At 62.0% G+C, this 20531-nt stretch overlaps 1 protein-coding gene across 11 annotated transcripts in view; it reads left to right on the top strand.

Moving 5' to 3' along the window:
• The window catches only part of rap1gapa (RAP1 GTPase activating protein a), a 226769-nt gene that overhangs the window by 123695 nt on the left and 82543 nt on the right, over positions 1–20531 (top strand). For all 11 annotated transcript variants that reach the window (XR_015073588.1, XR_015073589.1, XM_085967527.1 and 8 more), the window contains exons 9-10: positions 15376–15429; positions 15628–15711. Coding sequence is in view for 9 of the 11 variants with exons in the window: in XM_085967527.1 (XP_085823653.1) it covers positions 15376–15429; positions 15628–15711 (138 nt within the window). In the remaining 2 variants the exon portion in view is untranslated. The remainder of the gene's footprint in view (positions 1–15375; positions 15430–15627; positions 15712–20531) is intronic.

Genomic DNA, 20531 nt, shown 5'->3' with positions numbered 1-20531 from the left:
ACTCTCTCTTCCCCCTCTCTCTCTCTCCCCACCCCCCCCTCTCTCCACCCCCCCGCTCTCTTCCCCCCCTCTCTTCCCCCCCTCTCTCTCTCTCCCCACCCCCCCCTCTCGCTCTCCACCCCCCCGCTCTCTTCCCTCCCTCTCTTCCCCCCCCCCTCTCTTCCCCCCCTCTCTTCCCCCCCTCTCTCTCTCTCCCCCCCCCCTCTCTCTCTCCCCACCCCCCCTCTCTCTCTCCCCCTCTCTCTCCCCCTCTCTCTTCCCCCTCTCTCTCTCTCCCCCACCCCCCTCTCTCTCTCCACCCCCCCGCTCTCTTCCCCCCCTCTCTTCCCCCCCTCTCTCTCTCTCCCCACCCCCCCCCTCTCGCTCTCCACCCCCCCGCTCTCTTCCCCCCCTCTCTCCCCCCCCTCTCTCTCTCCCCACCCCCCCTCTCTCTCTCCCCCTCTCTCTTCCCCCTCTCTCTTCCCCTCTCTCTCTCTCCCCACCCCCCCTCTCTCTCTCCACCCCCCCGCTCTCTTCCCCCCCCCTCTCTTCCCCCCCTCTCTCTCTCTCCCCACCCCCCCTCTCGCTCTCCACCCCCCCCGCTCTCTTCCCCCCCTCTCTTCCCCCCCCCTCTCTTCCCCCCCTCTCTCTCTCTCCCCCCCTCTCTCTCTCTCCCCCCCTCTCTCTCTCTCCCCCCCCTCTCTCTCTCCCCCCCCTCTCTCTCTCCCCACCCCCCCTCTCTCCCCACCCCCCCTCTCTCCCCACCCCCTCTCTCTCTCCCCACCCCCCTCTCTCTCCCCACCCCCCTCTCTCTCCCCACCCCCCTCTCTCTCCCCACCCCCCCTCTCTCTCCCCACCCCCCCTCTCTCTCCCCACCCCCCTCTCTCTCCCCCACCCCCCTCTCTCTCCCCACCCCCCTCTCTCCCCACCCCCCCTCTCTCTCCCCACCCCCCCTCTCTCTCCCCACCCCCCTCTCTCTCCCCACCCCCCCTCTCTCTCCCCACCCCCCCTCTCTCTCCCCACCCCCCCTCTCTCTCTCCCCACCCCCCCGCTCTCTCTCCCCACCCCCCCCGCTCTCTTCCCCCCCCTCTCTTCCCCCCCCCTCTCTGCCCCCCCTCTTCCCACCCCTCTCTCTCTCTCTCTCTTCCCCCCCTCTCTTCCCCCCCCTCTCTTTCCCCCCCCCTCTTCCCACCCCTCTCGTCCCCCTCTCTCTCTCTCTTCCCCCTCTCTTCCCCCCCCCTCTCTTCCCCCCCCTCTCTTCCCCCCCTCTCTCTCTCTCCCCCCCCTCTCTCTCTCTCCCCACCCCCCCCTCTCTCCCCACCCCCCTCTCTCCCCACCCCCCCTCTCTCCCCCCACCCCCCCTCTCTCCCCCCACCCCCCCTCTCTCATCCCCACCCCCCTCTCTCTCCCCCACCCCCCTCTCTCTCCCCACCCCCCCTCTCTCCCCACCCCCCTCTCTCTCCCACCCCCCTCTCTCTCCCCACCCCCCTCTCTCTCCCCACCCCCCCCCGCTCTCTCTCCCCACCCCCCCCGCTCTCTTCCCCCCCCCCTCTCTTCCCCCCCTCTCTCTCTCTCTCTCTCTTCCCCCCCCTCTCTTCCCCCCCTCTCTTTCCCCCCCCTCTTCCCACCCCTCTCTTCCCACCCTCTCGTCCCCCTCTCTCTCTCTCTTCCCCCCTCTTCCCCCCCCCCCTCTTCCCCCCCTCTCTTTCCCCCCCTTCCCCCCCCTCTCTCTCTCTCTCTCTCTTCCCCCCCCTTCCCCCCCCTCTTCCACCCCTCTCTCTTCCCCCCCCTCTTCCCTCCTCTCTCTTCCCCCTCTCTTCCCCCCTCTCTCTCCCCCCTCTTCCCCCCCCTCCCCTCGCGCTCTCTTCCCCTCTCTCGCGCTCTCTTCCCCTCTCTCGCGCTCTCTTCCCCCCTCTCTCGCGCTCTCTTCCCCCTCTCTCGCGCTCTCTTCCCCCCTCTCTCGCGCTCTCTTCCCCCCTCTCTCGCGCTCTCTTCCCCCCTCTCTCGCGCTCTCTTCCCCCCTCTCTCGCGCTCTCTTCCCCCCTCTCTCGCGCTCTCTTCCCCCCTCTCTCGCGCTCTCTTCCCCCCTCTCTCGCGCTCTCTTCCCCCCTCTCTCGCGCTCTCTTCCCCCCTCTCTCGCGCTCTCTTCCCCCCTCTCTCGCGCTCTCTTCCCCCCTCTCTCGCGCTCTCTTCCCCCCTCTCTCGCGCTCTCTTCCCCCCTCTCTCGCGCTCTCTTCCCCCCTCTCTCGCGCTCTCTTCCCCCCTCTCTCGCGCTCTCTTCCCCCCTCTCTCGCGCTCTCTTCCCCCCTCTCTCGCGCTCTCTTCCCCCTCTCTCGCGCTCTCTTCCCCCCTCTCTCGCGCTCTCTTCCCCCCTCTCTCGCGCTCTCCTTCCCCCCTCTCTCGCGCTCTCTTCCCCCCTCTCTCGCGCTCTCTTCCCCCCTCTCTCGCGCTCTCTTCCCCCCTCTCTCGCGCTCTCTTCCCCCCTCTCTCGCGCTCTCTTCCCCCCTCTCTCGCGCTCTCTTCCCCCCCCCTCTCGCGCTCTCTTCCCCCCCCCTCTCGCGCTCTCTTCCCCCCTCTCTCGCGCTCTCTTCCCCCCTCTCTCGCGCTCTCTTCCCCCCTCTCTCGCGCTCTCTTCCCCCCTCTCTCGCGCTCTCTTCCCCCCTCTCTCGCGCTCTCTTCCCCCCTCTCTCGCGCTCTCTTCCCCCCTCTCTCGCGCTCTCTTCCCCCCTCTCTCGCGCTCTCTTCCCCCTCTCTCTTTTCCCCCCTCTCTCGCGCTCTCTTCCCCCCTCTCTCTTTTCCCCCCTCTCTCTCTCTTTTCCCCTCTCTCTTTTCCCCTCTCTCTCTCTCTTTTCCCCCTCTCTCTCTCCCCACCCCCCTCTCTTCTCCCCACCCCCCTCTCTCCTTCCCCCCCCTCTTCCCTCCTCTCTCTTCCCCCCCTCTCTTCCCCCCTCTCTCTTCCCCCCTCTTCCCCCCCTCCCCTCGGCGCTCTCTTCCCCTCTCTCGCGCTCTCTTCCCCTCTCTCGCGCTCTCTTCCCCCTCTCTCGCGCTCTCTTCCCCCCTCTCTCGCGCTCTCTTCCCCCCTCTCTCGCGCTCTCTTCCCCCCTCTCTCGCGCTCTCTTCCCCCCCCTCTCTCGCGCTCTCTTCCCCCCCTCTCTCGCGCTCTCTTCCCCCTCTCTCGCGCTCTCTTCCCCCCTCTCTCGCGCTCTCTTCCCCCCTCTCTCGCGCTCTCTTCCCCCCTCTCTCGCGCTCTCTTCCCCCCTCTCTCGCGCTCTCTTCCCCCCTCTCTCGCGCTCTCTTCCCCCCTCTCTCGCGCTCTCTTCCCCCCTCTCTCGCGCTCTCTTCCCCCCTCTCTCGCGCTCTCTTCCCCCCTCTCTCGCGCTCTCTTCCCCCCTCTCTCGCGCTCTCTTCCCCCCTCTCTCGCGCTCTCTTCCCCCCTCTCTCGCGCTCTCTTCCCCCCTCTCTTCGCGCTCTCTTCCCCCCTCTCTCGCGCTCTCTTCCCCCCTCTCTCGCGCTCTCTTCCCCCCTCTCTCGCGCTCTCTTCCCCCCTCTCTCGCGCTCTCTTCCCCCCTCTCTCGCGCTCTCTTCCCCCTCTCTCGCGCTCTCTTCCCCCCTCTCTCGCGCTCTCTTCCCCCCTCTCTCGCGCCTCTCTTCCCCCCCTCTCTCGCGCTCTCTTCCCCCCCTCTCTCGCGCTCTCTTCCCCCCCTCTCTCGCGCTCTCTTCCCCCCCCTCTCTCGCGCTCTCTTTCCCCCCCTCTCTCGCGCTCTCTTCCCCCCTCTCTCGCGCTCTCTTCCCCCCTCTCTCGCGCTCTCTTCCCCCCTCTCTCGCGCTCTCTTCCCCCCTCTCTCGCGCTCTCTTCCCCCCCTCTCTCGCGCTCTCTTCCCCCCTCTCTCGCGCTCTCTCCCCCCTCTCTCTCTTCCCCCTCTCTCTTTCCCCCCTCTCTCTTTTCCCCCCTCTCTCTCTCTTTCCCCCCTCTCTCTTCCCCTCTCTCTCACCCCCTCACCCCCACCCTCTCTCTCCCCACCCCCCTCTCTCTCCCCACCCCCCCTCTCTCACCACCCCCCTCTCTCTCCCCACCCCCTCTCTCTCCCCCACCCCCCTCTCTCTCCCCACCCCCACACTCTCCCCCCTCTCCCCACACCCCCACTCTCCTCCCCCCACCCCCACTCTCTCTCCCCACCCCCACTCTCACCCCACCCCACTCTCTCTCCCCACCCCCCACTCTCTCTCCCCACCCCCCCACTCTCTCTCCCCACCCCCACACTCTCACTCTCTCCCCACCCCCCACTCTCTCTCCCCACCCCCCACTCTCTCACCCACCCCCCACTCTCTCTCCCCACCCCCCACTCTCCCCACCCCCACTCTCTCTCCCCACCCCCCACTCTCTCTCCCCACCCCCCACTCTCTCTCCCCACCCCCCACTCTCTCTCCCCACCCCCACTCTCTCTCCCCACCCCCCACTCTCTCTCCCCACCCCCCACTCTCTCTCCCCACCCCCCACTCTCTCTCCCCACCCCCCACTCTCTCTCCCCACCCCCCACTCTCTCTCCCCACCCCCCACTCTCTCTCCCCACCCCCCACTCTCTCTCCCCACCCCCTCCCACCCCTCTCTCTCCCCACCCCCCACTCTCTCTCCCCCACCCCCCACTCTCTCTCCCCACCCCCCACTCTCTCTCCACCCCCCCACTCTCTCTCCCCACCCCCCACTCTCTCTCCCCACCCCCACTCTCTCTCCCCCACCCCCCACTCTCTCTCCCCACCCCCACACCTCTCTCCCCACCCCCCACTCTCTCTCCCCACCCCCCCCTCTCTCTCTCTCCCCACCCCCCACTCTCTCTCCCCACCCCCCACTCTCTCTCCCCACCCCCACCTCCCCCACTCTCTCACCCACCCCCCACTCTCTCTCCCCACCCCCCCACTCTCTCTCCCCACCCCCCACTCTCTCTCCCCACCCCCCACTCTCTCTCCCCACCCCCCACTCTCTCACCCCACCCCCCCACTCTCTCTCCCCACCCCCCACTCTCTCTCCCCACCCCCCCACTCTCTCTCCCCCCCACCCCCACTCTCTCTCCCCACCCCCCACTCTCTCTCCCCACCCCCCACCTCTCTCCCCCCACTCACTCCACCCCACTCTCTCTCCCCACCCCCACACTCTCTCTCCCCACCCCCCCCTCTCTCTCTCCCCACCCCCCCCCCTCTCTCCCCCCCCACCCCCCCCTCTCTCCCCCCCACCCCCCTCTCTCTCTCCCCCCCACCCCCCTCTCCCCTCTCTCTTCCCCCCCTTCCCCCCCTCTCTCTCTCTCTCTCTCTTCCCCCCCCCCTCTCTCTTCCCCCCCCTTCCCCCCCTCTCTCTCTTCCCCCCCTTCCCCCCCTCTCTCTCTTCCCCCCCTCTCTCTCTCTTCTCTCTCTCTCTCTCTCTCTTTTCCCCCCTCTCTTCCCCCCTCTCCCTCCCCCCTCTCTCTTCCGCCTCCCTCTCTCTTCCCCCCCCTCTTCCCCCCCCTTCCCCCCTCTCTCTTCCGCCCTCCCTCTCTCTTCCCCCCCCTTCTCTTCCCCCCCCTCCCCATCCCCCCCTTCCCCCCTCTCTCTTTCCCCCTCTTCTCCCCCCCCTCTTCTCCCCCCCTCTTCCTTTCCCCTCTTCCTCTTCTCCCCCCCCTCTTCTCCCCCCCCTCTTCTCCCCCCCTCCTCTCCCCCCCTCTCCTCTCTCCCCCCCCTCTCCTCTCTCCCCCTCCCTCCTCTCTCCCGCCCCTCCCTCTTCTCCCCCCCTCCTCTTCTCCCCCCTCTTCTCCCCTTCTCCCCCCCCTCTTCTCCCCCCCCTCTTCTCCCCCCCTCTTCTCCCCCCCTCTCCTCTCCCCCCCCTCTCTTCTCCCCCCCCCTCTTCTCCCCCCTCTCCTCTCTCCCCCTCTCCTCTCTCCCCCCTCTCCTCTCTCCCCCCCCTCCTCTTCCTCCCGCCCCCCTCCCTCTTCTCCCCCCCCCTCTTCTCCCCTTCTCCCCCCCCCCCTTCTCCCCCCCCTCCTCTCTCCCCCTCTCCTCTCTCCCCCCCTCTCCTCTCCCCCCCCTCCTCTCCCCGCCTCTCCTCTCTCCCCCCTCTCCTCTCTCCCCCCTCCTCTCTCCCCCCTCCTCTCTCTCCCCCTCCTCTTCTCCCCCCCCTCTTCTCCCCCCCTCTTCTCCCCCCCTCTTCTCCCCCCCTCTTCTCCCCCCCTCTTCTCCCCCCCCTCCTCTCTTCTCCCCCTCCCCTCTTCCCCCCCCTCCCCTCTTCCCCCCCCCTCCCCTCTTCCCCCCCCCCCCTCTTCCCCCCCCTCTTCCCCCCTCTCTCCTCCCCCCTCTCTCTTCCCCTCCTCTCTCTTCCCCCCCCTCTCTCTTCCCCCCCCTCTCTCTTCCCCCCCTCTTCTCACGCTCTCTTCCCCCCCTCTCGCGCTCTCTTCCCCCCCTCTCGCGCTCTCTTCCCCCCCCTCTCGCGCTCTCTTCCCCCCCCTCTCGCGCTCTCTTCCCCCCTCTCTCGCGCTCTCTTCCCCCCCCTCGCGCTCTCTTCCCCCCCCTCGCGCTCTCTTCCCCCCCCTCGCGCTCTCTTCCCCCCCCTCGCGCTCTCTTCCCCCCCCTCGCGCTCTCTTCCCCCCCCTCGCGCTCTCTTCCCCCCCCTCGCGCTCTCTTCCCCCCCCTCGCGCTCTCTTCCCCCCCCCTCGCGCTCTCTTCCCCCCCCCTCGCGCTCTCTTCCCCCCCCTCGCGCTCTCTTCCCCCCCCTCGCGCTCTCTTCCCCCCCCTCGCGCTCTCATTCCCCCCCCTCGCGCTCTCTTCCCCCCCCCTCGCGCTCTCTTCCCCCCCCTCGCGCTCTCTTCCCCCCCCCCTCGCGCTCTCTTCCCCCCCCTCGCGCTCTCTTCCCCCCCCCCTCGCGCTCTCTTCCCCCCCCTCGCGCTCTCTTCCCCCCCCTCGCGCTCTCTTCCCCCCCCCTCGCGCTCTCTTCCCCCCCCCCTCGCGCTCTCTTCCCCCCCCCCCCTCGCGCTCTCTTCCCCCCCTCTCGCGCTCTCTTCCCCCCCTCTCGCGCTCTCTTCCCCCCCTCTCGCGCTCTCTTCCCCCCCTCTCGCGCTCTCTTCCCCCCCTCTCGCGCTCTCTTCCCCCCCTCTCGCGCTCTCTTCCCCCCCTCTCGCGCTCTCTTCCCCCCCTCTCGCGCTCTCTTCCCCCCCTCTCGCGCTCTCTTCCCCCCCTCTCGCGCTCTCTTCCCCCCCTCTCGCGCTCTCTTCCCCCCCCTTCGCGCTCTCTTCCCCCCTCTCGCGCTCTCTTCCCCCCCTCTCGCGCTCTCTTCCCCCCCTCTCGCGCTCTCTTCCCCCCCTCTCGCGCTCTCTTCCCCCCCTCTCGCGCTCTCTTCCCCCCCTCTCGCGCTCTCTTCCCCCCCTCTCGCGCTCTCTTCCCCCCCCTCTCGCGCTCTCTTCCCCCCCTCTCGCGCTCTCTTCCCCCCCTCTCGCGCTCTCTTCCCCCCCTCTCGCGCTCTCTTCCCCCCCTCTCGCGCTCTCTTCCCCCCCTCTCGCGCTCTCTTCCCCCCCTCTCGCGCTCTCTTCCCCCCCTCTCGCGCTCTCTTCCCCCCCTCTCGCGCTCTCTTCCCCCCCCTCTCGCGCTCTCTTCCCCCCCTCTCGCGCTCTCTTCCCCCCCTCTCGCGCTCTCTTCCCCCCCTCTCGCGCTCTCTTCCCCCCCTCTCGCGCTCTCTTCCCCCCTCTCGCGCTCTCTTCCCCCCCCTCTCGCGCTCTCTTCCCCCCCTCTCGCGCTCTCTTCCCCCCCTCTCGCGCTCTCTTCCCCCCCCTCTCGCGCTCTCTTCCCCCCCTCTCGCGCTCTCTTCCCCCCCTCTCGCGCTCTCTTCCCCCCCTCTCGCGCTCTCTTCCCCCCCTCTCGCGCTCTCTTCCCCCCCTCTCGCGCTCTCTTCCCCCCCTCTCGCGCTCTCTTCCCCCCCCCTCTCGCGCTCTCTTCCCCCCCCTCTCGCGCTCTCTTCCCCCCCCTCTCGCGCTCTCTTCCCCCCCCTCTCGCGCTCTCTTCCCCCCCCTCTCGCGCTCTCTTCCCCCCCCTCTCGCGCTCTCTTCCCCCCCCTCTCGCGCTCTCTTCCCCCCCCTCTCGCGCTCTCTTCCCCCCCTCTCGCGCTCTCTTCCCCCCCTCGCGCTCTCTTCCCCCCCCTCTCGCGCTCTCTTCCCCCCCTCTCGCGCTCTCTTCCCCCCCCCCTCGCGCTCTCTTCCCCCCCCCCTCGCGCTCTCTTCCCCCCCTCTCGCGCTCTTCTTCCCCCCCCTCTCGCGCTCTCTTCCCCCCCCCTCTCGCGCTCTCTTCCCCCCCCTCTCGCGCTCTCTTCCCCCCCCTCTCCGCGCTCTCTTCCCCCCCCTCTCGCGCTCTCTTCCCCCCCCCTCTCGCGCTCTCTTCCCCCCCCTCTCGCGCTCTCTTCCCCCCCCCTCTCGCGCTCTCTTCCACCCCCCCTCTCGCGCTCTCTTCCCCCCCTCTCGCGCTCTCTTCCCCCCCCTCTCGCGCTCTCTTCCCCCCCCTCGCGCTCTCTTCCCCCCCCTCTCGCGCTCTCTTCCCCCCCCCTCTCGCGCTCTCTTCCCCCCCCCTCTCGCGCTCTCTTCCCCCCCCCTCTCGCGCTCTCTTCCCCCCCCTCTCGCGCTCATCTTCCCCCCCCTCTCGCGCTCTCTTCCCCCCCCTCTCGCGCTCTCTTCCCCCCCTCTCGCGCTCTCTTCCCCCCCCCCCTCGCGCTCTCTTCCCCCCCCCTCTCGCGCTCTCTTCCCCCCCTCTCTCGCGCTCTCTTCCCCCCCTCTCTCTCGCTCTCTTCCCCCCTCTCTCGCGCTCTCTTCCCCCCTCTCTCGCGCTCTCTTCCCCCCTCTCTCGCGCTCTCTTCCCCCCTCTCTCGCGCTCTCTTCCCCCCTCTCTCGCGCTCTCTTCCCCCCTCTCTCGCGCTCTCTTCCCCCCTCTCTCGCGCTCTCTTCCCCCTCTCTCGCGCTCTCTTCCCCCCTCTCTCGCGCTCTCTTCCCCCCTCTCTCGCGCTCTCTTCCCCCTCTCTCGCGCTCTCTTCCCCCCCTCTCTCGCGCTCTCTTCCCCCCTCTCTCTCGCTCTCTTCCCCCTCTCTCGCGCTCTCTTCCCCCTCTCTCGCGCTCTCTTCCCCCCTCTCTCGCGCTCTCTTCCCCCCTCTCTCGCGCTCTCTTCCCCCCTCTCTCGCGCTCTCTTCCCCCCTCTCTCGCGCTCTCTTCCCCCCTCTCTCGCGCTCTCTTCCCCCCTCTCTCGCGCTCTCTTCCCCCCTCTCTCGCGCTCTCTTCCCCCCTCTCTCGCGCTCTCTTCCCCCTCTCTCGCGCTCTCTTCCCCCCTCTCTCGCGCTCTCTTCCCCCTCTCTCGCGCTCTCTTCCCCCCTCTCTCGCGCTCTCTTCCCCCCTCTCTCGCGCTCTCTTCCCCCCTCTCTCGCGCTCTCTTCCCCCCTCTCTCGCGCTCTCTTCCCCCCTCTCTCGCGCTCTCTTCCCCCCCTCTCTCGCGCTCTCTTTCCCTCCCTCTCTCGCGCGCGCTCTTCCCCCCCTCTCTCGCGCGCGCTCTTCCCCCCCCCTCTCGCGCGCGCTCTTCCCCCCCCCTCTCTCGCGCGCGCTCTTCCCCCCCTCTCTCGCGCGCGCTCTTCCCCCCCTCTCTCGCGCGCGCTCTTCCCCCCCTCTCTCGCGCGCGCTCTTCCCCCCCTCGCGCGCGCTCTTCCCCCCCTCGCGCGCGCTCTTCCCCCCCTCGCGCGCGCTCTTCCCCCCCTCTCGCGCGCGCTCTTCCCCCCCCTCTCGCGCGCGCTCTTTCCCCCCCTCTCTCGCGCGCGTTCTTCCCCCCCTCTCTCGCGCGCAGCTCTTCCCCCCCCTCTCTCGCGCGCGCTCTTCCCCCCCTCTCTCGCGCGCGCTCTTCCCCCCCCTCTCTCGCGCGCGCTCTTCCCCCCCTCTCTCGCGCGCGCTCTTCCCCCCTCTCTCGCGCGCGCTCTTCCCCCCCTCTCTCGCGCGCGCTCTTCCCCCCCTCTCTCGCGCGCGCTCTTCCCCCCCCTCTCTCGCGCGCGCTCTTCCCCCCCTCTCTCGCGCGCGCTCTTCCCCCCCTCTCTCGCGCGCGCTCTTCCCCCCCTCTCTCGCGCGCGCTCTTCCCCCCCTCTCTCGCGCAGCGCTCTTCCCCCCCTCTCTCGCGCGCGCTCTTCCCCCCCTCTCTCGCGCGCGCTCTTCCCCCCCCTCTCTCGCGCGCGCTCTTCCCCCCCTCTCTCGCGCGCGCTCTTCCCCCCCTCTCTCGCGCGCGCTCTTCCCCCCCCTCTCTCGCGCGCGCTCTTCCCCCCCTCTCTCGCGCGCGCTCTTCCCCCCCTCTCTCGCGCGCGCTCTTCCCCCCCTCTCTCGCGCGCGCTCTTCCCCCCCTCTCTCGCGCGCGCTCTTCCCCCCCTCTCTCGCGCGCGCTCTTCCCCCCCTCTCTCGCGCGCGCTCTTCCCCCCCTCGCGCGCGCTCTTCCCCCCCTCTCTCGCGCGCGCTCTTCCCCCCCTCGCGCGCGCTCTTCCCCCCCCTCTCTCGCGCGCGCTCTTCCCCCACCCTCTCGCGCGCGCTCTTCCCCCCCCTCTCTCGCGCGCGTTCTTCCCCCCCTCTCTCGCGCGCGCTCTTCCCCCCCTCTCTCGCGCGCGCTCTTCCCCCCTCTCTCGCGCGCGCTCTTCCCCCCTCTCTCGCGCGCGCTCTTCCCCCGTCTCTCGCGCGCGCTCTTCCCCCCTCTCTCGCGCGCGCTCTTCCCCCCTCTCTCGCGCGCGCTCTTCCCCCCTCTCTCGCGCGCGCTCTTCCCCCCTCTCTCGCGCGCGCTCTTCCCCCCTCTCTCGCGCGCGCTCTTCCCCCCTCTCTCGCGCGCAGCTCTTCCCCCTCTCTCGCGCGCGCTCTTCCCCCTCTCTCGCGCGCGCTCTTCCCCTCTCTCGCGCGCGCTCTTCCCCCTCTCTCGCGCGCGCTCTTCCCCCTCTCTCGCGCGCGCTCTTCCCCCCTCTCTCTCGCGCGCGCTCGCTCTTCCCCCCTCTCTCGCGCGCGCTCTTCCCCCCTCTCTCGCGCTCTCTTCCCCCCTCTCTCTCGCGCTCTTCCCCCCCTCTCTCGCGCGCGCTCTTCCCCCCCTCTCTCGCGCGCGCTCTTCCCCCCCCTCTCTCGCGCGCGCTCTTCCCCCCCCTCTCTCGCGCGCGCTCTTCCCCCCCTCTCTCGCGCGCGCTCTTCCCCCCCTCTCTCGCGCGCGCTCTTCCCCCCTCTCTCGCGCGCGCTCTTCCCCCCCTCTCTCGCGCGCGCTCTTCCCCCCCTCTCTCGCGCGCGCTCTTCCCCCCTCTCTCGCGCGCGCTCTTCCCCCCCTCTCTCGCGCGCGCTCTTCCCCCCCTCTCTCGCGCGCGCTCTTCCCCCCCTCTCTCGCGCGCGCTCTTCCCCCCCTCTCTCGCGCGCGCTCTTCCCCCCCTCTCTCGCGCGCGCTCTTCCCCCCTCTCTCGCGCGCGCTCTTCCCCCCCTCTCTCGCGCGCGCTCTTCCCCCCTCTCTCGCGCGCGCTCTTCCCCCCTCTCTCGCGCGCGCTCTTCCCCCCTCTCTCGCGCGCGCTCTTCCCCCCTCTCTCGCGCGCGCTCTTCCCCCCTCTCTCGCGCGCGCTCTTCCCCCCCCTCTCTCGCGCGCGCTCTTCCCCCCCCCCTCGCGCGCGCTCTTCCCCCCCCTCTCGCGCGCGCTCTTCCCCCCCCTCTCTCTCGCGCGCGCTCTTCCCCCCTCTCTCGCGCGCGCTCTTCCCCCCTCTCTCTCGCGCGCGCTCTTCCCCCCTCTCTCTCGCGCGCGCTCTTCCCCCCTCTCTCTCGCGCGCGCTCTTCCCCCCTCTCTCTCGCGCGCCGCTTCTTCCCCCCTCTCTCTCGCGCGCGCTCTTCCCCCCTCTCTCTCGCGCGCGCTCTTCCCCCCTCTCTCTCGCGCGCGCTCTTCCCCCCCCTCTCTCGCGCTCTCTGCCCCCCTCTCGCGCGCGCTCTTCCCCCCCTCTCTCGCGCGCGCTCTTCCCCCCCCTCTCTCGCGCGCGCTCTTCCCCCCCCTCTCTCGCGCGCGCTCTTCCCCCCCCCTCTCTCGCGCGCGCTCTTCCCCCCTCTCTCTCTCGCGCGCGCTCTTCCCCCCTCTCTCGCGCGCGCTCTTCCCCCCCCTCGCGCGCTCATTCCCCCCTCTCTCGCGCGCTCATTCCCCCCCCTCGCGCGCTCATTCCCCCCTCTCTCGTGCGCTCTTCCCCCCCCCCCTCTCGCGCGCCCGCTTCCCCCCCCTCGCGCGCGCTCTTCCCCCCCCTCTCGCGCGCCCGCTTCCCCCCCCCTCGCGCGCTCATTCCCCCCCTCGCGCGCTCATTCCCCCCTCTCTCGCGCGCTCATTCCCCCCTCTCTCGCGCGCTCATTCCCCCCTCTCTCGCGCGCTCATTCCCCCCCCTCGCGCGCTCATTCCCCCCTCTCTCGCGCGCTCATTCCCCCCCCCTCGCGCGCTCATTCCCCCCTCTCTCGCGCGCTCATTCCCCCCTCTCTCGCGCGCTCATTCCCCCCCCCTCGCGCGCTCATTCCCCCCTCTCTCGTGCGCTCTTCCCCCCCCCCCTCTCGCGCGCCCGCTTCCCCCCTCTCTCTCTTTCCCCCCCCCCTTTCTCTCAATTTCGAAGAAGTGTTAGAGGCGTTCTCCCCAGTGTCCTGGGGCCAAAATTTATCCCTCAACCAACCTCCCTAAAAACACATTATCTGGTCATTATCACATTGCTGTTTGTGGGAGCTTGCTGTGCACAAATTGGCTGCTGTTTCCCACATTACAACAGTGACTACACTTCAAAAAGTTCTTCATTGGCTGGTCTTTTTCTCTTTTTCTTTCTTGTCCCTAATTCATTCCTTGCAAGTGTTCTGATTCTTTGATACCAAGGGGGGAATTTTAACCCCTAAAAGCAGGTGGGTTGGGGTCGGGTGGGAAGTTAAAATGTTAAAAATATGAATCCTGACCAGAACCTGCCTCCAACCCACAACCGGTTTTAACGGAGGTGGGACAGGGGGAGGGCAGCCAATCCGCTGCCAGGAGGCGGGTCGGCTATTTAAATATTAAAATGAGGCTGGCGTGCCTCAGATTTAATCAGCATTTTAAATTTAACTATGGCTGGTCGAGATTCGCAGGCCTCGGGGAACCCGACAGCTAATGGAAGGTGAGAACTGCTGGATCCAGGAGGTACGACCCTTTACACCGACCCCCTGGATCCAGGGTCCCTGCCTAACCCCCCCCCCCCCATCGTTCTCCAGGGTCCCAGCCCCCTATGTTCTCTGCCTCTGGCCCCCGACCATCCCCTCCAGCCCCCACCCGATCGATCCCTCTCTCCAGCCTAGTGCCTCTCAATCTGGCTGCCTGCGGGTGGGAAACAGAGCTTTTGAATGCAAATCAGGCCCACCGTTAAATTCGTCAGGGCCTGCGGGAAACCCGTTCTCCTGATTAAAATTCCAGCCCATGAATCAGATCGGAGCCTCGCACTGAATCTGATACTGACCTTCCCAGGAATTGGCGACTCCAATGTGAGATTTGACTCTGTCCTTGTCACTAAAAAAAAAATTCATGGAAAAAAAATGCCTTTATTCATGACCAACACCTGCCTAAAGTGTAAGATGATCCTCCGTGTTTGCAAACATCTTCCAGTATTAATCCCATGAGCTCAGTCAGTGTCATCTTGTGGTGTTCCTTCACTGTCTTGTTTGGAACTGTCTCTGTTATTTGTTAGCATTCATGGACTGACACAATCAGAAAGGCATTCGGAACTGATATGACTGATTTATGTTTCTTGAGCGCACAGTGCACATCTGATTTATTGTATTTGCAAAGCAGCAACTATCAGCACAATAAGATTGAAAGACACTTTCACCGTGTGTAGCTTTCACCATGTGACCATCTTTGTATCAATCTCACAAAGTGTCGAGTTGTTGGAATGAATGCTCTTCTCCATCAGGGTCTCTGTAATATTGAGCATGTTGTCCATTGTGTTCGGTGTTTGAGGAAGCAGCACGCCAGCCTTACATCATTATGTGGTTAATGATTTTGGCTACAAAGGCATAATAGTGACTGAGTGAGTGTCCATGTTGGTGTCAGAGGTTTACAGAAGATTGTGCTATCTTGCCATGCAGGCAGGCAAGTGGTTTAGAATGTTATAAGTTGGAGGAGCACATGTGCAGTAACTGACATAGGCTGAAGCTACAATCTATTGTGGATGTCATTCAATGACCATTTATACCCAATGACCAGGAGAGGGCTCAGAAATTACAAACCCGCTCCAGACAACCGCACCCCATAAGAGCACTGAGAGGGTAAGAGAAGCTGCAGACCTCCCCAAGCAATGGGTTTGTACCATCCATATCTTGTGTCTTGCCCCCTTCTCACTCACTCCCCTATATTCACTCCTAGGCATACACAGTACCACACAAACACATGCACACTTAGTATATCATAATGAGCTCCATTGAAAGGCATCTCTTGGAGACAGCATTGTAACATTAGTCGCCTCTCTGCTTTTGTAGGCTTGTGCTGCCAATGGGCCAGGAAAAGTCTGCATTTTGCGTCCCTCTCACCAATCTTTGTAGGCACAGCTACACATTCTGGGGGATGTAGTAAGTGAGCTTGAGGAGGTAGCGTCGGGTGAGTCACAGGGCACAAGTGAGAAGGGAGGAGTAGTGGTGCCAGAGGAGGAATGAGAACCTTCTGGCCATTCTATCGAGCAGCCCACTAGTTTGGGAACTGAAGCAGTGCGGTGACTTCAAGCAGCTTTGTCACACTCCTGTTACTAGTCAGTGAGAAAGGAGAAGAAATAGCTGTCTATGCTGATCTATGCACTTGTGAGCAGGATGTTGGCTATTACTGAAGGTGATGACTATTAGACTGGAAGGGGATGCAGCCAAAAAAGTTGAGTGTATCTAACTTGCCTCCTGCAGAGAGTACCAGCCCCATGGTGCAGTTGGCATCCTGTGGAGCCAGCCCGCCATGGTCTTTGCCAAGTAAGTGTGCCAGATCCTGCAGATATGGTTGGTGACATCATGGAAGGTGCAGCCAATCTAGTTATGGTGCCTTCTGATCTCCTCCTCATTTTATTTCATCAAAATCAAGTGTTTGTCATGAAAGCTCATCCATTTTCCTCTTCCTCACTTGGTTAAGCCTCCAAGGAAGGACATCTACTAAACAGATGTTGCTGGCATCTGAGTTGGGGCCACAGGAAGGGAATCTGGCTCAGAGAGGGAACAGGGATTGTAGCATCTCCGAGTCGAGGTGTGGTAAAAATCAGAAAGGATGCTCCAGGCCCCAACTACTTGGGTGATCTACCACATAGTTTGTAAATTATTATTGTAGGGATCATAGTTTAGTTAGATTAATCAGTGACGCAAACTTGATACAATGAAGTCAAATGATCTTTTGTTCCTCTATTTCCAGCTGGTTTGTGAAGAAGTAAATGTGGATCGTTTCTTCCCAGTTTTATACCCTAAGGTAAGATTCAGTCATGGTTCGCGTTTTCAATTCCTTTCATTCCTCTGATCTACCTTTCACAGTCTCATTTCAATAACGTATTTGTACTCGCCGTGAATGTTAATTACAAAATGCTTGAGGGAATGCAGTTGGTGTAAATGAGTGTCCGGAAGCTTTGCTCCCAAGAGGTTTGATTACACTTTCCTCTGTCTCTTTCAGGCCTCTCGACTGATTGTAACGTTTGATGAGCATGTCATCAGCAATCATTTCAAGTTTGGGGTTATTTATCAGAAGCTTGGCCAGGTGAGTGCTTTGTACTGTAGCTAGCTGCCAGCCAGCTTCCCCCTGACGGTTTAATGGTGTGGTACAGAGTCACAATAAAAAGGTCCCAGGTTCAAGCTTTGGTCCGAGTTAGCAGCTCTCAGCTCAGGCAAAGGTTGGGGTGTGACAAATGGCCTCATTTCTTCAGGATAGGGAGAAAAAGCCATTCAGGGATCTCGCGCAGGATCCAGCTCCGCCCTCCATGGTCCGATCGCTTGGTAACGCTCAGTACTTGGGCACTCACTCGAACAATGGGTGCTTTGTGTGGCGGACTGCTGTGAGCAGTGGAACTTCACACCAGCAACACTCAGCATCTTGAGGGGATAAAGGAGAGAACGGCAAGAGGGGGTTATCTGTCACAAAGAACAAGGACAGCATTCCTTTGGTGACATTTTTTCATTAAAGATTTTGGCTCAAGTAAATATTTATTTCATGTAACTCGTTTAAGAAATTGACTACAACCTGATATTGTTTTGTGAATTTAATAAAGCAGTTGGTATGACGGTGCTTGTATGATTGAATGAGTGGTTCTTCCTGACTTGTCTGCAGCCTCCAACGTCATCCAGCTGGGTGGGACTGCACTCGCCTGGTTCCATTCTTATCTATTTAATCGTAACCAGAGAATCACCTGCAAAGGCTTCTCTTCCCGCTCCCGCATCGTTACCTCTGGTGTCCCCCGAGGATCTATCCTTGGCTCCCTCCTTTTCTCACCTACATGTTGCCCCTTGGTAACATCATCTGAAAACAGAGTCAGTTTCCACATGTACACTAATGATACCCAGCTCTACCTCACTACCTCTTCACTCAACCCCTCCACGGTCTCTCAATTGTCAGACTGCTTGTCCAACATCCAGTTCTGGATGAGCAGAAATTTTCTCCCATTTAAATATTGGGAAGACCGAAGCCATTGTTTTCGGTCCCCGCCACAAACTCCGTTCCCTAGCCACTGACTCCATCCCTCTCCCTAACATTTGTCTGAGGCTGAACCACACTGTTCGCAACCTCGGTGTCATATTTGACCCTGAAATGAGCTTCCGACCACATCCGCAGCATGTAAAAGATCCCATGGCACTATTGAAAGAGGAGCAGGGGAGTTATCCCCGGTGTCCTGGCCAACATTAATCCTTCAACCACAAACAGATTATGTAGTTATTTACCTCATTGCTGTTTGTTGGAGCTTGCTGTGGACAAATTGGCGGCCATGCTTCCCTCCATCACAACAGTGACTACACTTCAAAAGTGCCTTGTTGGCTGCGAGACACTTTGGGACACCCTGAGGATATAAATGCAAGTTCTTTGTTCTTTCTGGACAACATCCTGTCCTGCTCCAGTGATGGTTACGAGGAGGGCGCTCATCCATCCAATTATTAATGGAGTTATTAATTCCACACTGTCGAGCCTGTCGTTTGATAGAGCTCTTTCATTAGTGCTAAGGATGCTGGGACAGCCCTACTCCATAGCATTCTCTTGCTAAAGACCACCAGCTGCCAATACATGAAACGCATTTAAATTCTTTTCCCTTCGATTCTCTCCCCACTCTAAGAGCTGACCCATGCCTGGTACAGACCACACAATGTTATTTGTCCTTCAGTAACTTCTCCAAGTGGACATTATTTACATGCAAGCATAAATAGTGATTAATAGTGGGCTATTGATCTGTGGGGATAGCATTTTTTTTGTATTCATTTGTGGGATGTGGGTGTCGCTGGCAAGCCCGGCATTTATTGCCCATTCCTAAGTTGCCCCTTGAGAAGGTGGTGGTGAGCCGCCGCCTTGAACCGCTGCAGTCCGTGTGGTGAAGGTGCTCCCACAGTGCTGTTAGGGAGGGAGTTCCAGGATTTTGACCCAGCGACGATGAAGGAGCGGCGATATACTTCTCAGTCAGGATGGTGTGTGACTTTGGTGAGTGTGATGCTGTCTTCACCGGATATCCACACACATGCACTTTCTCCGGAATGGGATTATCTGGCCGATTCTTGCTCTGGGAAATGGGACCGCCCTGGTCTATATGGATGAGATCCACACTGGGCAGCGCATTTCATAATTGAGTCACTGGGGCAACCGATTTGTTTTCTTTGATACATGTTCCCAGCTTTACCCTTGACCTCCCACCACCTGCCATCACAAGGCAGGAAAACTGGCGGACCAGACGAGTAGACGATTGTGCCTGTGAACACGTGCAGCACCATTTTAAAAGGAGAGGCCAATCCACAACACAAGTGGCAAAAAATGGACTAAATGTGAAACCCGAACCACTTCAGGATGAACTTTCTGTCAGATCTCAATCCTAATTAAACCGAGCAATTGTTTATACTGTGCCGACCTCATCTTTTATCTCAACAAGTGTACATGTACTTCGTAGAAGGTGTTTGTTGGAAATAAAGGCACTCCTTATATTTTAAAGAGTAGGAGAACAAAGTCATGCATTATAAACACAATAGTCGATATGTTTCCTTTTTTAAATGCATTTTCTGTACTGCTCCAACGTATTATAAATGACACTTCAGCCTTTCAATGAAGCCTTTGAAATCCGAGCAGCAGGAAGACCTTCAAATGTTAACATCAAAACGTTTAGTCTTGTCCCACTTGAATGCACTTTTTGTGGCAGCCTTTCTCCGCAGCCCTCCCATATCCCCCGTGGGTGATGGTGAGTCTCTCACCAATTCAATAGTGTCACTGGGACAACCAATGGTCACGATTACGCCAACGCTGTAATCATGACCATCTTCAAGAAAGGTGACAAGCCTGATTGCGGTAATTAGAGGAGTTTCCCTGCTGTCTGCCACAGGGAAAGTCATTGCAAGAATCCTCCTCAATTGCCTTCTCCCAGTGGCTGAAGAGCTCCTCCCAGAGTCGCAATGCGGATTCCGCCCACTAAGGGGCACAATGGACATGATCTTCACCGTGCACCAACTACAAGAGAAATGCAGGGAACATCACCAACCGCTGTACATGTCCGCCTTTGACACTGTCAACCGTGAGGGATTATGGAGTGTCCTCCTCAAATTCGGCTGCCCTCAAAAGTTTTTCACCATCCTCCGCCTGCTTCACGACATGCAAGCCGTGATCCTGATCAATGGATCCACCACAGACCCAATTCACGTACAGACTGGGGTCGAGCAAGGCCGCGTAATTGCACCAATGCTCTTCTCGATCTTCCTGGCTGCAATGCTCCATCTCACCCTCAGTAAGCTCCCCGCTGGAGTGGAGCTAATCTACAGAACAAACGGGAAACTGTTCAACCTCTGTCCCCTCCAGTCCAGATCCAAGGTCGTCCCATCCTCTGTCATCGAATTACAGTATGCAGACAACACTTGCGTCTGCGCGCACTCTGAGGCCGAACTCCAAACCATTGTCAACACCTTCACCGAAGCGTACGAGAGCATAGATCTTACACTAAACATCCGTAAGACAAAGGTGCTCAACAACCTGCCCCCGCCACACTACTGCTCCCCGATTATCAAAATCTACAACGAGGCCTTGGACAACGTGAACCACTTTCCATTCCTCGGGAGCCTACTGTCAACAAGGGCAGACGTCAATGACGAAGTCCAACACTGCCTTCAGTGTGCCAGTGCAGCCTTTGGTCACCTGAGGAAAAGAGTGTTTGAAGACCAGGATCTCAAACCCAGCACCAAGCTCATGGTCTACAGAGCAGTAGTGATATCCGCCCTCCTGTATGCTTCAGAGACATGGACCATTTACAGCAGGCACCTCAAAGCACTGGAGAGGTACCACCAATGCTGCCTCCGCAAGATCCTGCAAATTCATTGGCAGGATAGGCGCACCAATGTCGGTGTTCTCACTCAGGCCAACATCCCCAGCATCGAAGCTTTGACCACGCTCAATCAGCTCCGATGGATGGGCCACATCGTCTGCATGCCCGATACAAGACTCCCAAAACAAGCGCTCTACTCTGAGCTCCGACATGGCAAGAGAGCCCCAGGTGGGCAGAGAAAATGCTTCAAGGACACCCTCAAAGCCTCCTTGAAACAGTGCAACATCCCCATCGACACCTGGGAATCCCTGGCCCAAGACCGCACAAAGTAGAGGAGAAGCATCCAGGAAGGCGCCGAACACCTCGAGTCTTTTCACCAGGAGCAAGCGGAAGCCAAGCACAGGCAGCGCAAGGAGCGCACGTCAACCCAAGCACCCCACCCACCCGCCCCTTCAACCACCGTCTGCCCCACCTGTGACAGAGACTGTAGGTCCCGCATTGGACACATCAGTCACCTGAGAACTCATTTTTAGTGTGGAAGCAAGTCCTCCTCGGTTCCAAGGGACTGCCTAAGGAGAAGAAGAGTGTTTAAAGAGCCTTTCATTTAAAAGAGGAGCACTAATCAGTGAAAGTGTGCCATTGAGAGTTTAATTATACAATAATTTGAATCTGGGAAACTGTGGCTGGAGTGGATTACTAAAATCAATTATTCAATGTTATTAATGTGAATTTTTGTACAATGCCAATTATCTTAAATTTTACTTTGTGTGGCCTATTGTAAACCTTGTAACAAATCTATTTTAAAACTTGGAGAGAATATCCTATTTTGTTTACCAAATGAAGTGTATTCAATGGATCCTTAAACTATTTTACAATTTTAATTAACCTCTATTAGCCAACACCCTTGATTATATTTTACATAGGGTTACATTACATCGGATATACGGCACAGAAACGGGCCATTCGGCCCAACCAGTCTATGCCGGTGTTTATGCTCCACTCGAGCCTCCTCCCGTCTTTCCTCATCTAACTCGATCAGCATAACCCTCTATTCCCTTCTCCCTCATATGCTTGTCCAGCCTCC

Source organism: Somniosus microcephalus, chromosome 25, assembly GCF_052327205.1.
Source record: "Somniosus microcephalus isolate GS21.2 chromosome 25, FLI_Smic_1.0, whole genome shotgun sequence".
In the NCBI taxonomy this organism is placed as follows: domain Eukaryota; kingdom Metazoa; phylum Chordata; class Chondrichthyes; order Squaliformes; family Somniosidae; genus Somniosus; species Somniosus microcephalus.
This window is presented reverse-complemented; position numbering and strand designations above follow the sequence as displayed.